This window comes from Melospiza georgiana, chromosome 1, assembly GCF_028018845.1.
Source record: "Melospiza georgiana isolate bMelGeo1 chromosome 1, bMelGeo1.pri, whole genome shotgun sequence".
Classification (NCBI taxonomy): domain Eukaryota; kingdom Metazoa; phylum Chordata; class Aves; order Passeriformes; family Passerellidae; genus Melospiza; species Melospiza georgiana.
Genome location: NC_080430.1, coordinates 132,219,642 through 132,234,376, shown reverse-complemented (window position 1 = coordinate 132,234,376; position 14,735 = coordinate 132,219,642). Strand labels below are relative to the sequence as shown.

The 14,735-nt window shown below is 42.3% G+C and overlaps 1 protein-coding gene across 1 annotated transcript in view; it reads right to left on the bottom strand.

Moving 5' to 3' along the window:
• Positions 1 to 1,541: 1,541 nt before the first annotated feature.
• The window catches only part of NIPAL2 (NIPA like domain containing 2), a 48,365-nt gene continuing 35,171 nt past the window's right edge, over positions 1,542 to 14,735 (bottom strand). The window contains 6 exon segments of the mRNA XM_058034288.1: positions 1,542 to 2,105; positions 2,417 to 2,511; positions 3,821 to 3,884; positions 5,683 to 5,771; positions 8,111 to 8,246; positions 12,721 to 12,817. Of these exon segments, the coding sequence (XP_057890271.1) occupies positions 2,011 to 2,105; positions 2,417 to 2,511; positions 3,821 to 3,884; positions 5,683 to 5,771; positions 8,111 to 8,246; positions 12,721 to 12,817 (576 nt within the window). The 3' untranslated portion in view covers positions 1,542 to 2,010.

Here is a 14,735-nt window from a genome sequence, read left to right as displayed (position 1 = left end):
TTTTTAATAAACCCATAGGAAGAAAAAAAAAACATTGTTCAAGAAGAAATCCAGTAATTTAAAATAAATAACTTTTGCCCCAGATTTTTACATTTGATTTATTGCTTTAAAGAGAAAATCCTACACCTGGTAACCTCTATTACCTCCTGCAGCCCTCCTGAGCCATGAAAACAGATTTCAGAAGGATGCCCAAGGCCATTAATTTAAAAAAGCAACAATACCAAATTCTTTCACCCATTTGTTTCCCAGGTCACAGAATGAAAACCTGTAGGCCTCTTATTTCCATCTTTAGCACATACTCTCGCTTGAGACTTAGCAAGCAGCTTAAATTTGGCTTGCAGAAGAAAGACAGGCATGTCCTTACTCCCTGGAGAAAGCATGTAAAAGTCATGTGCTTTTTTTATTTTAATCTTTAGAAACTTGAACTCAAGATGCTAGGCAGGAAAGGAAGGCCAAGCCAAGCAGGTGGTACAAGTAAGGTGCGGACACAGAGTCTTGTCCTGTGTCAGCTGGAAAAGCCCCATATTGAAAAACAGCTTCACAAGTCCCCAAATGCCACAGGGACATTGCTGCAGACAAAATACTGCAGCTCTGTGTGTGCTTTGCAGCATTTGGAATGAAACTGTCTTATGGATCTTCAGCTGAAAATTAAATAAACAATTACTTGGGGAAAAAAACTAGACCTGAAACAAAGTACACACAGTCTATGGCCCCTACCCATTAGTGCCCCTACCCATAACTGCAGCTTAATTCAATCCTAAAACAAGACATGAACATTTTTCAAGAGCACTTTCATTTGTTTATGCAGGGGATGTGACCAAAACCCCTGTGCTGGCTGAGGTGGATCAATGGTACCGCACAGGGATAAGTGCACCCATGAGGAATTCCTTGAAGAAGCTTTTTTGAAGGGATACTGGGACAAAGAGACACCAAGATGTCCCAAAAAAGCCTGTACTGTCACTGTTCCCATCACTGCTGGCTCTTCAAATCAGTGTGGAGACACAACCGTTTAATTAAGGGAAAATTGCACAATTACCGTGACTGTGGTCCTGTTTTTTACAGCCTTTCCTCATGCAGAATTACCAGTGTTAACAGGAGTTGCCCTACTTTTGTAGAGGTATTTTTCCAAGACATACCAAGAGAGGAACCCTGGCTACCCCACTTCCTCTGAAGAACCATGCATTTTCTTCGCTAAAACCTTCTTTTGCTGAAAACAAAAGCTAAAACTCAGGCCAGACTGTGCTAAGAGATCCTAGAGCCCACCCCAGTACAGCCCAGTGCACAGGACTCCTCTGGGAGGATGTAAAATGTCAAGTACAATACCTGCCTGGACTGGGCACCTCAAATCCTGCCTGGGCTGGGCACCTCAAATGTGTCCCTGTGCCCAGGTGCTTGTGGTCATGGCAAATATTATCTTCCCACTGCTCACACAAGTACTCATTTCCTTGGAGGATAAGAGAATTTATCTGATGGTAGCAGATAATCAGGATTGTTCCACACCCAATACAAAATTATTTTTGTTTTTTAGTAGACACAACTCTATTTGTTTATACTTCATATATATTTACAGTTTTGACTCCTGAACAGGAAGGAAAGGGTTTAAAAGGGATTATATATAGCAGAATACTTTGAAATCACTTAAAAAAATTATAATTTCACACATTTATCTTTAAACATTTACACAGATCTGAGGAGTTCCAAAGGGGAATTTTTATAATCCTGTTCTGTGCTCATTGCATTTAAAAGCAATTAAAACTCTAAAAATGTCCTCAAGAGGCATTGATACTAGAAGAATATTCCATTTCATTAATGGTGATTTGGTTTTTGTTAAGGCTTCCTTTATCTTTAGGATACAATAATGGGATAAATTAATTAGGATTAAATAATACTATGTCTCATCAACATACAGGAGTTCAATGTATACTTGAATATGTTCAATAAAAAGGTGCTACTGATCCTTGTTCCAGTGGTGTTCCTCCTGTTAACTGGCATGTAAAGTGCTCTCTTCTTTCAGCTTTGCCTTTTCACCAAGTCATCTTCCTTATTCAGTGTGCCATAGCATGAACAATGAGAATCTGGTTGTATTTTGCCTGTCAGATTTTCTCCTAAGGAAATGTGGTGAGAGAAGGAAAAAACAACAACTTTGTGAAGAATTTTAATAAAACATATTCCCCACCAATCCATCATTTAAACATTCTTTGCTCCAGTAATCATTGTTTTCATTTGACTAGTTGCAACAATAGCTTGGAAAAACCCTGAAAAATTCTTTGAAAAATCTGTTGGGAACAGGAATAGAAATCAAGTGAACAGTATATTTATTAAATATGACTAGAGCATATTTGTGACTCAATTCTCCTAGGTCATCCCATTATCTGATACCTCATTTAAACAGAGACAGAAAAAAAGCCCTACTTACCAGGAATATGTCCACAGTCAATAAAAGGGATCTGTAAATGCTCCTCTTTTTTATTTCTTGCAATTATAATCACACCAAGGAAAGACAGGAGACACCTGCAAAATAACAGTGGCACAGTATCATTAGAAACAGTTCACTGTATCTGAGATGAGAATTTCTTTCCATGTTTCTTTTTCAAGGACTTCCAAACCCAAGTTGCTGAGTTTATAAAGAAACACTTCTTCCTGGCAGCTCTGTAAATTTATTTTGGGCTTCTTTCAGTCTAGTTTTGCCTCCTGAAGCTTTATTATCAGTTCCAAAGACTCCAGAGCCAAAATTACACTTCCAGCAATATATACCTAATCAGATGCCTGTGGGTGTGAGACCTCAACATTTGAATCCCTGAGCAAATCTTCCCCGAGCATCCAAGCTAGCATTCTAGCATGTGCAATTTCATTAACAGCTCAGTCTGGCTGCGGACAGTCGACATCTCTGTTGTTTTTCTTGTTTGATTGCGTGCCTCAGGGGCAGGCTGTAAGCCAGGAACAGTGAAAAACTGCTATGGCTGGACACATCTTCTATCTGCTGTGTGTTGGACACACAACCCCTAACTCCTAGCTGCCAAATACATGGTTGCTCATCTCCATGTTTTGTGTCCTTTCCAGCAGTCAGACAAGATAGTGGCTGTGAGCACCTACTCCAGCCCAGCTGCAGAAGATGAAGATGTCTGTAGCTATCAGCCCCATTTATTTGACAGCACTGTGTGCAAGACATCTCCAGCAGTTCTAGGTTTTCTTTTAAACATTTTGTGCCCATTATTATTACTGTCACCTCTCCCGAAAGTTGTTGTGGTGCTGATACCCATGTTTCTGCTCTCACAACACCTAGGCCATTCTTCAAGAAGATATTTAGCATGCTCTGAATTTTTCTGCAGGCACACTGTGTCTTTCTTGACACAGACAGATGGGAGAGAGTTACTACAGTACTGCCTTGTAGGCAAGCAGCTCATATAATTGCCCATGCCTAGGGGCAGGAAAAACCAGCCAGACACACTAGGGGAAGCTAACATGGGAGGAGATGTCTCACAGCTGTAAAAGCACCCCCTATAATTTGATATTTGGTGGAGAGCAGTGACTTCTCCTTCCTGCTGAAGGAACAGATGATGCTGGTTTTTCATTCCATCATGAGATTAGTAGTTCACAAGTGTCTCACATTTTTGCATATTTGGATTCAAAGCCAGGCCTCCAAACTCCCAAAGCACAGACATCAATCTTTCCTTTAATGTTTTTTTTATCCTACTATAATGGCTATTCCATAATACTTTAATAACAAGGCGGTTTCTCCTTACTGAGAAAAGAAGAGATTGCACAAGGCAGTGCTGTTTCAGTACAAACCTTAGTGCAGATTTTAGGCTGATACACTCACCCGAACAGAAACATGAACACGCTCAGTAAAGCTGCACTTTGGAATTCCCGATAAAATATGACCCCTGGAATGTGACAGAAACAAGAATTGCAGATCTTGACTGGCTTCCAAGTGATATGAATTACAGCTGGGAGGGTCAGGAGAAGTGTCATGCTTAAACGGAGCCAAAAAAAATCCCAAATAAAGTATTAATACACATTGTGATGTGTTCACTTTGTGTCCTATATTCCATAATCTAGGCTTTCTCAAGATACTGCATAGGGCTGGAGAAGATTTAGTCAATCAGGCTGCAACATGTGCTGGGTTAGTAATTGCACAGATGCATGTATCTTTTGCATTGTCAGCAACAATTTCTGTGCAGGTCAAACTCGAGGTCTTACTCACAAGCAGCGACATACCAATACAGCTGAGAGGTTCTTCATGGACTTCATTAAGCTCCTCCAGCAGAGCATGTGGACATCTTAACTCCAATTGGGAACAGATTTTCAATAACTAACTGTGTCCCTGAGGTTTACTCCAAGTGAAGGGCTCCAGCAGCCAAGTTTGCCAAATCTTTCTGGCTGAAGGGATCGCTAGGTCTTTCTGGTCGCCCCTCTTCCAGGAATTAGCACCTCTGTAGTGGAGGTGACAGAACCAGATGTGTATCTGGATCTCAGCTGCCCCTATTAACAGCCAAGTATATTAGCTTTAAACCACTGATGAGCACAGCTTTGCTTAGAAATTCCAGTGGGACCCAGTGCAGCTGAAGTGTGACTGTGTCTTCAAAGGCTCTAACTAGGGATGGGGAAATCATGACACCAGTACCTTCTACAAGCACCCCAGCAAGATTCAGCAGAGGTTGCTTTCCTAAGCCCTACAGTGGTTTAACTAACCTGGTGCAAATGCATGTGTATCCACTCTCAAAGCTATTAAACCATTCCTGAATAGGTACTTGATCTTATAAGGAGGCACCAGGCCAAATTCCCCACATGGTCACAGGAACACAACCCCCTTTTGGCACAAGTTTCTTCTCAGTCACAAAGTGTAGGTCTCTTCTAACACAGGTGTTGAGGCAATCTGTGCGTGAAGCTAACTCCCCTTCTCATTAATGGCAGCTCTGCATGAGAAACTCCTGCACAGCAATGACAGGAAAGCCCCCAGCGTGTGTTAAAATGAGTCATAAATGTTCTAACAACATGATCATTTTGGCTCATTGCTGATACAGCATCTTAGTCGTCCTCCCAGCTCATGTTCTTGCGCTGCACACCATTTCCAAGATTTGCAGTCCCTCTTTAACAATGCGGAGTTCAAAGCTCTCACCCAGAATAAAATGTTAAATGCTTAAAAAGTTTTTGTAGTCATTTTATTTCCTTCACTTAACCCAGAATTCCACCTTCTGAAATGGAATACACGCTAACTACTATGAAGCACAGCTGGTTGTCATTTGAGTAGTTTGCCAGGCTGTTAAAATTACTCTACCAGTTCGTATAGGGAGAGACTGGTGTGCACATGGTAAATGCATTTACTGGATGTCAGTATGAGGCTAGGATAAATGCAAGTACTTCTAGTAAGCCAGCAAAGTACAGTGAATCACACATAATCTATTTTGGAAAGGTTAGAATTTGATTATTTTTATAGAATTATAGAATGATTTGGGTTGGGATGAACCTTAAAGATGATCTAGCTCTAACACCCTACCATTTATCTTGTTTCAGAAGTTGTGAACTTATTATTTTTCAGAATTTAAACACCTATGGCTTAGGAAAAAATTATTTCTATGAAGACAAATATGACAGGTTTGGGTTTCTATTCACAGGGTTCCTGTTCTTGAAAACCTGATGTTTAAAAAATCTTTCTGTAGAGGAAGAAGGTCAGAAACAAACCTGAAATGATGGCACTGGTGGTGAAGAACACAAAATTAATGGGGACAACTGCTGTTGCTTCATACAGATGCATTGCTTGATTCAAGAACCTGAAAGATAAGCATTATTGTATCTCATGCCTACAGGAGGTCCCTTGCACTTTAAGTCAGGTTAGGCGACTTCCTGTCAGTTTAACAATAACTGTGACCATTTCTTACCACAACAGCAAGTAGCCCTGGACAGCATACAAATACTGAATTTACTTTCTGGTTTTGACTCTGCAGAGTACAAATGAATAGGTGAAAGCAAGAAGGTTGGCATGGATTCTTCTGGCCACAGGTTTTCAATGGACATATTTTTGAAGCATTGCTGGAAAATTTTTTTCTGCCACAGATAAGGGAGGAATGCTGGGGTACTATTGCTTATGATCTGCATTGGTTCTTGGAAGCAGTGCTGCCTGCAAGCAGCCAGGGACAAGTTGCTCTAATTCAAACAGGTTGTGTAAGGGTACATTGCCATCATGGACATGAACATGTGAGTGCTTCTAGGAAGTGTTTCACTTTGCTGAAGTCCACATTGCTGCTACTGCTCACTCCAGCTTGACAGAAACACCTATTTGTATGTTTATCCACACAATCACACTCAGAAACCCTGTCCTGCAGGGAAAGTCCAGGAAGGTGGCTTCAAGCTCCTTGGGTTGGAAACTCTCTGCCCTGCTGTTCCAAAAGGCAACATGACCTCTGACCAGAGCCATGAGCAGGAGTGTGCAGGACCTCAGGAGCATGCATTGCACACAGACCTGCAGGACTGAGACACTGGCCAGGGAGCAGCCTGCACAATCTGAAAAAAGCCATTAACCCACTTGTACAGAGACCACAGCTATCACCATTCACCCACAGTGATGAATCATGAGCTGACATCGTGGATGCACCTGTAGATATTCTGTTATGTGAATGGTCATTTCAGAGAGAAAAATCAGGAGTCTGCAGACTATATTCAAGCCTGTAAAAAGAACCACACTTGAACATTTCTCTGGTGCAATATACGCGCACAGTAAAAATCCAAGCTTGGATCTGTTTTAGCCATTAAAATAATTGCGTGGTTATTTTAGCAACTGTTGAACAGTCTCCATGGTGCTTTAAAAATAAAGAAATCCTACATATCCACAGGATAGTCAGGATTTTGAAGTCATTGAAAACACCTCATTATTTTCTCCCATTTGCAACAAACTTGGTCACAGGGACTAAATCAGTGATAGCAAGGCCCCGTGTTGGATCCAGGAGATTGTTGCAGCACAGGCTGTTCTCAGCTAATGAATGACAGTCATATAAAATAAGAGAGCAAACAAATAAAATGAAAAATTTAGACTGACAGCACTGTCCCTCTTAGAAAATGAATCTAAAAGAGTAGAGAGAAAGGGATGCTGAGCCAACAGAATTAAATGGGCACATTCACTTCTGCTTTAATTTTGGCCAGCAAAAGAGGGAAAGAAAAAAAATACAAGATGGAGAGGTTAATTCAGCAGCTTCTTATTTACCAAGCTCTTATTTCCTATTGTAAATGCCCTGAGCTGTTCTCCCAGCGAAGACAAGCTGGATAAAAATCACTTTATAATCTGTTACCAGGGAGTTCCTGAATCAGCCATGAAGAGTCAGTGCATAATAATGCATGGACTTTCTGATTCCACATGGGAATGGTATGTTCTGCCATGAAAAAGCTGGGCTGGCTTTTCTACCAGAAAATAATCATGCAAGGAACTACTCAGGCTCACACTGGAGCAGTCTAGATGAGATTACTGAAGGCTGCTATCAGCACCAGAAGCAGAGGGACAGGCAGAAAGGGAACAGCCTCTGTTCAGCTGCAAGACGTATTTTACCGTGCTGCCACCCCCAGCAATCTGCCCAGGCAGCACAAACCAATCGCTCCACAGACCACAGGCCTGCAGGGGAACTTGAAAGGTACAGCCAGGCAGGATAGCAAAGTGCAACATGCAGATTTAACAGAGGCAGGGAGAAAGTTGGGGTTCACTCCCTTCTCCAGTCTGACTAGGGCCATAAAGCTGGGGAACAGACATGGATAATGAGGATAATCACTGTCATTTGATTATTCAGCAATAAAGATTTCTAAAAGTAACCCCCAAATGACTACATAGGCATAAATTTCACTTAGTGTGTTAAGATCTGTACCAAAACTAGATAAGTAAGTTTGGGAAGACCTCGTTGAAGGTGATAATGAGAGGAGGTGGTGTCCATAACAATCAATTACAAACTAAGAAATAAAGTTTAAATAAACAATACAACCAGCTGGAGGCAATTTTTGCATCTGTCAGGGCTCTGCCAAAATTTGTTGCCTTAATTTGCAACTTGTATCTGGAATCATTATCAGTACCAAATAAAACTGTCAGATAAAACATGTATGAAGGTTAGTAGATAAGTGGAATCTCACTTACTTGACTTGGAAAGCACAAGACGTTGCCATTAAAATACTCATGATATAGAAAATGGAGTAAGTTAGCTGCATTTTCCCCTTCACAGAAAGTGCTATCATGCTGGACACAGCCTTAACAGCAATGACAGTCAGGGATGCTGGAAGGGAAGGGAAGAGATTAGCAGGGCAGGACTCAGATTAGCACTTCAGTGCATCACTGAGGGAGGACAAGGATCCAGGCCAGAGCCACAGGGCTGATCACTTAAGATAAGACTGAGGATAAGACTTGGGCACCTAAAACAAGTGTATGATTTGATAAATGCTTGCTAAGCTACTGTCTAAGCTCAGTGGCCTTAGATCCAAGTACACTTTGTGTTTTGCCTTTAAGCCTTTTTAGCTGACTGAGCTCCCAGCTGAAGGTGGTACAACAGCCTCCACATCTTCAGCAAATACTTTATTTATCTCCACACACTTTATTGTAGCTAATTTGGAGCCCATATTACAGCATTCAGGAGACATCTGAGAGGTCTGGCTATCTGTTCAAAGCAGTTAGGATGCCTCTTTATAGCAGCCTGCATGTGTCAGTGGTAGCCTCAAATAACTCATCGTCCTCAGGATTTCTCTTCTGAAACAGGAGCTGGACAAAGCTGATTTCTGGGATCACATCCCAAAGCACCTAAATCTCCCTTGCATTATATATATGAAGAGCAGACAAACAACACAGGGGTCTGCACTTCATCTCAAGAACCAGGCTCTTGAGACCATTTACTGGATTTATCCCACAGAAAGAGTATTTCAGTAGTGTATTGTCAATCCATTTAATCACTACCATTGTATCACCACAAACAAATTTCAGACAGCAAGCAATGGGTTTTATACATGTCACCAGTTCAGAGAGGTTTTGCAAGAGAAATCTTTCAGAGCAAGGGCTGAGAGTTTAGCTAAGAGTTACTTTAGATTTCCTTTTGGAGCTCTTGGTTTGTGGAAACTAACCCAAGAAGTCTGTGATTACTGCAAATGAAATGTAACAAGTTCAAAAAACCCTGAAAAATTCAAGAGTCAGGCTGCAGAGATGACCTTTGAAGAAAGGCAATTAATTGTCAGGAGCAGCATCCCCCAGCTGAGATCCAGTTCCACCCCGGTGCAGAGCTGAGGAGTGTTGGATTTCAGTCTGATTCATCCTCCTGTAACATTGGGATTGGCAAGGAGACCTGTGCTGTGCAAAAGGTTCAGGCCAAAGGTTGGGAGAAAAGGAGGGGGAAGAAGAATGAATGCAGGTTTGAGCGTTTGATTGCAAGCATTTTTCTTATAGAAAGTACAAAAGTTCAGAGGGAGTTTAAGAGTTGCATACATCCTGTGATGATCCTGTTAATGACCATGAAATTCACTGTTTTCATGACAACCTTTCCCCCCAGCACTTCACTTCTTTCTCTGTAATGGAAACAGGTGAAGTGCTTTAACAAACACAGCTGTAAAACTGAGCAGAGGTCAAACACTGGCCTGCAGTGGTGCAAATGCTGTGATACAAAGTCAAGAATACACTCAAGCCCCAACAAGACATCAACATAAAACTGAGATTTGCACTCTAACACGGGGAAGTTATTATTTTAAAAGAACACTTACAGGTAAAAATTAGTGTTTTGAATTGTCATGCTAAGGGTAAAGATTGCTAATTTTTTTTTTTTTCTGATGGAAGGCCAGTTTCCACACCTTAAAATTTTAACAAGACAGAAATGAAAGCACCAGGAGGTTTGGTTGGTTGGTTGGTTTCTATTCTTTGAGAAGTGAAATTATCTTTTTCAGTAAAGTAACTCCAAAACAAGTTTCAAACCCAGGAGTTGTTTTCTCTGTCAGAATGAGCTCCCCTCAAAGCTAGTGTGACAAATGATGTCACTTTCCAGCTGTTAGGGCAGAAACCTCTGAAATCCCACTATAATCTAAAATGTTTTCCCCAAATTTATGATAACTGAGTGTATACATGAGGTAAGATGATTCTCGCCAAAAGAATCTGTAGAATTGTACTAAGCAAAACTTCATCAGATTTTGTGATCACCTCTGTATTTTCTTGATGGTGAGAGTAGCTTGCATATGCAGTGAAACACAAGGCTGCCCTCTCTGTAAAGAAACCTTTCCATCTTTAATTTACACCATGGAGTATGAACACTCCACCAGGACTATTTCACCTTCCATGAGCACTCACCCCTGCAGCAGGCAAGGCCTTGCAAGGGCAGTGCCTGTGTCACACACAGGCAAAGTATTGGACAATTTTCCAGCTCCTCCATCACTTCACTCAGCAGGAAGGTCAGAGACCAACCAGAGTGCTCCAAGTGTAGATTTGTGGGGACTGCCAGGCTCCAGGACAGCTGCAGGAACCAGTCAGATGCAGTTCTGAGTTTCATGCTCAAGGGAAATGTTAGTATTTCAGAAGGTCCCGTGAACCAGGATTTGCTTATTTGTGTCTTTTTTAACAGAGCAGAAACAATGACACATTTTTCCTCAGGTTGCATAAGCCCACAAAAACCTCAGCAGCCCCCAGCTGAAAATGTATTTTTGGTTGGTTTCAGGCAGAGCAGCAGGCTGCAGTTAGTGCCTGCCAGGGCACGGGTTTGCAGCCCTGCTGCCACTCCACGTGTCCCTCGTGTCCCTTTGCCACCGGGGCTGGCAGGACACGGGGCACAGGCAGCAGGGCTGGCCAGAACCACTGCCCAGCTCCCCCAGGGCTTGCTCGGGGCAGCATCACGGTGGGCCAGTCCACAACTGCAGCAGTGATGTGGAGGAACACATCTGGAAACCTTCAGGCTTCCAGTTATGCAGGAGGAGGAGCTGGACCCGGTCCAGGACTGGCTGGACCTTTGCTCAGGAGTGCACAGTGCTCCACACTCCTCATGGCTGTGCTGGAAGCTGCAGAGCAGCTCAGGAGAGCTTTGCCAAAGATCCAAGGCTCTATGCTAGGAGCTGGGGACAGCCACACTGATCTGTGTTAGGAGCTGGGGACAGCCACACTGATCTGTGTTAGGAGCTGGGGACAGCCACACTGATCTGTGCTAGGGCTGGGGACAGCCACACTGATCTGTGTTAGGGCTGGGGACAGCCACACTGATCTGTGCTAGGGCTGGGGACAGCCACACTGATCTGTGCTGGGAGATGGGGACAGCCACACTGATCTGTGCTAGGGCTGGGGACAGCCACACTGATCTGTGCTGGGAGCTGGGGACAGCCACATTCACCTGTGCCAGGAGCTGGGGACAGCCACACTGATCTGTGCCAGGAGCTGGGGACAGCCACACTCACCTGTGCTGGGAGCTGGGGACAGCCACACTGATCTGTGCTGGGAGATGGGGACAGCCACACTGATCTGTGCTAGGGCTGGGGACAGCCACACTGATCTGTGTTAGGAGATGGGGACAGCCACACTGATCTGTGCTGGGAGATGGGGATAGCCACATTCACACTTCTCTCCCCCAAACCAACAGCAATTAGCTCTGGGGGCTCTTCCATCTCTGTCTCATGCAGGGAGCATGGAAATGCTGCAATGCTTTTGCAGAGCTACAGATCACAATACTCCTAGGGCTGGGAAACCGACATAGGAAGACTGTCCCCAAAAAGTTGTTCTCAAAGTCTGAGTTTTTAGCTGAGAAAGAAACCACTCAGGGTTTTTTACCCTGAAGGGAGGGTGTTAATAAATCTGTGAGGGTTTTTACATTCAGTTAAATCCAAACTTTGTACCTGGCAAACTTTAGTGAAATTCTATTTTATCAAAAACCCTCATGGTCATCTCCATTAGAAATGTAAGTCTTTGCAGACTGCAAGTCTTTGCACCCACTGAAATCAGAGAAAAAATAACCTTTGACTTCGATGACACCTTTCACTTCAACCAAAGACTTGTGTCCCATGAGGGTTTCATGGAGAAATGACAAGACAAGGACAGGAGAATTTGTCACATGGGGTGGTGAAAATTTGTTATATAACCCTACAAGCATAGGAGCTTTAGAGATGAACTCCTGACATGTCTCAAAATAGATTCAAGTTTAATTTTATTGAAAGATGCCAATAAAATTATCTCCTGTATTTTCCCTGGTTATTGATTGTGGTGACAATGATAGAAAACAAACTTCAGTGGTCCACTGAGTTCTTGTTCTTCTTCAGGAAAGGTGGTAAAATATGAAATGTTGCATATGCAAGTAGTCATAGATAATTAGAAGTTGTAGTACAGCCACAGCATATCACTGCACTTGTTTACAGAGCACTTAGAAGGTCTCCAGCTGCTCTCTTTTAAAGAACCAATTTTCACAGCCTGCTCTCCAAAGCAAAGTTTTGAATAGTCCACTTTCCCAGGATCAAAACCTAAAGTTTTATTTAAAACAAGTTTCAGAATATCATTACACATAGCATATTAATTTGAGGGTATCTGTAAAAAGAAATAGTCCCAGCAATAAGCATAGAAACTATGTTTAAAAATCATCTTTTCCCTTCAGAAAGAGACCGCAGTAAAAATCATGTGAAATGTTTCAATGACTCTTCTTCAAGCACACTGCTTTGAAATGGCTCTAATCTAAAGTGTCTGGAGAGATGGAGTGACAAGGAATTATCAAGTAACAGACAGGAACATTAAAGTGAATAATATGTTCTTACCCAGTAGAGCTACCATCATTAGCAAAACCATGATGTGTTTCACAGCCTTTCTTTTGTAAAAATAGAGGAGAATGCAGAATATTAGAATTTCTAAAATCTGAAAATAAAAGAAAAGAAAGTTAGAGCTGTGAAACTATGTAATGAATGCTTCATTCAAAGTCTTTGAGATGTCACATTCATTTTTGCTGCTCTATATGTTCAAAGCAAAGAATGGCTTTATAAAATATCTTATGCTAAAAAGAAAAATCTATTGACAGTTGACTGAGCTATCAAACAACTGTTGTCATTTATCTTTCCTGTTATAGCAAAAGTTAAACTTTGAGCATTTTTTATATCCTCAGTTTTTCATTACCTCAGTCCAACCCCCTGGTAGTTGCAGGTAGTGGCAGGCAGTGCCAGGCAGCACCAGCTTTGGCTGAACCAGGTCATCACAGCTGGCTCTGTCCATCACCCTTCTCTTGTTCCTCATCATTTCATCATTTCTTCTCTTACTAAAGCTACAATAAAGCTCCACTGTCATCTCCTCCTGCTTAAAAGCAAACCAACCCACCAAGAAGAGACATCTGAAAGGAAACAGCCAAGCAAAACAATCAAAAGGACACTGGAGTCCCTGATGGCAGCTCTGGAAGGGGTGCACAGGTCGGTGTGCATGGCCTCCCCTCCCTCCAGGGAAACCCTAAGAGCAGCCATGGTGTAGGGCAGAGATGGCAGTCCTGTGGCCAAACCCAGGGAGATAAATGATGTTTGCTTTTCAGGGCTGCTGTTTAAGTTTACTTAGCTCTGTCAAGTCTCACACGCTGAGCTGGAAATCCAAACAATTAGTTCTCAGTGCTGCCAAGCAGCCTAACTATTCTTCTGTGATTCTCTGCCACTTGGTGACTGACCTACAGGTCATTTTTAATCAGAAGACAAGGGAGAGTCTGTGACAATTAAGTTACACTGCAAGCAGAGTCCATGGCTCCTACCAGGGGCTCACACAGCTGGGGTGCCCCAGCTGCTGCTTAAAAGTGTTTTCTGAGAACTACCCAAAACAGACCTTAGTTTCATCACTGATAGTGTGATGTGGTAGTGATAAATATGAAGTCCAGGAATGGGAAGGACATAGATTATATCAGCTTCACATACTCTGTTTAGAGGAAATGAAGGAACTTTACCGGCTTACAATCATCTTTGCTATTACAGCTAATCTCTACTGAGGTCTCCTCAAGCCCACATATCATCAACATTTTTTAATAATCATGTTTTCCATGTTTCTAAGCTCCACCAGAAGGCACCAAAACAAAATACCACATTGGCTGCCTCAGATGCTTTTCTGGCATATACAGGATGGTCTTCTAGGCACTTCAAAAGAAAAGCAGAAGTGTTTTGAACCTGACTTTGCAGAGATTAAATATTAACAACCCAATTCTTACTATGCTTCTGTTTAGGGAAACCTAAGAGCTTCATCTATGATTTATGTCTTCTGTAGAGATTCCAAGTGCACATAAGCAAAAGAGAAAAAAACAAACTAGAGTAGTCATTCTTGCTCAGACATAATTGTGCTACTGCAGAGACTCAGAAGGTGACTCAAAGTTGTCTTGTGGGAATAGGGGCTATTCTGCAGAACACACCAGTGGAGTGCCACATGGGGATGGTTTACCACCCACAGAGAGCATTTTGAACCACTGGAGCTTTTTATTTGTCAGCAGACCACACTCTGGGGCTACTTTTAGAAAGATTGTTGGACCGTGTTGTACTTCTGTACTGTCTCCTCATTGTATATTTAGACTGGAAATTCTGCAGCTTCTGCTGCACTTTTTGATATCTCAACAGCCAACCTGTGCTAGGCATTTTACAACCAATTTTGAAGAGCTTGTTCCCTATTCAAAGAGGATGTTTACAGTAGGGTTTGCTTGATCTTTCAGGAGCAACAGCAGGGTTTGCTTGATCTTTCAGGAGCATACCAGGATAATCAGGCTGATATCTCAGTCTCTTGTGGAACCTTTCACTTGTCCCCTTTCTTTGGTCAGAGAAAG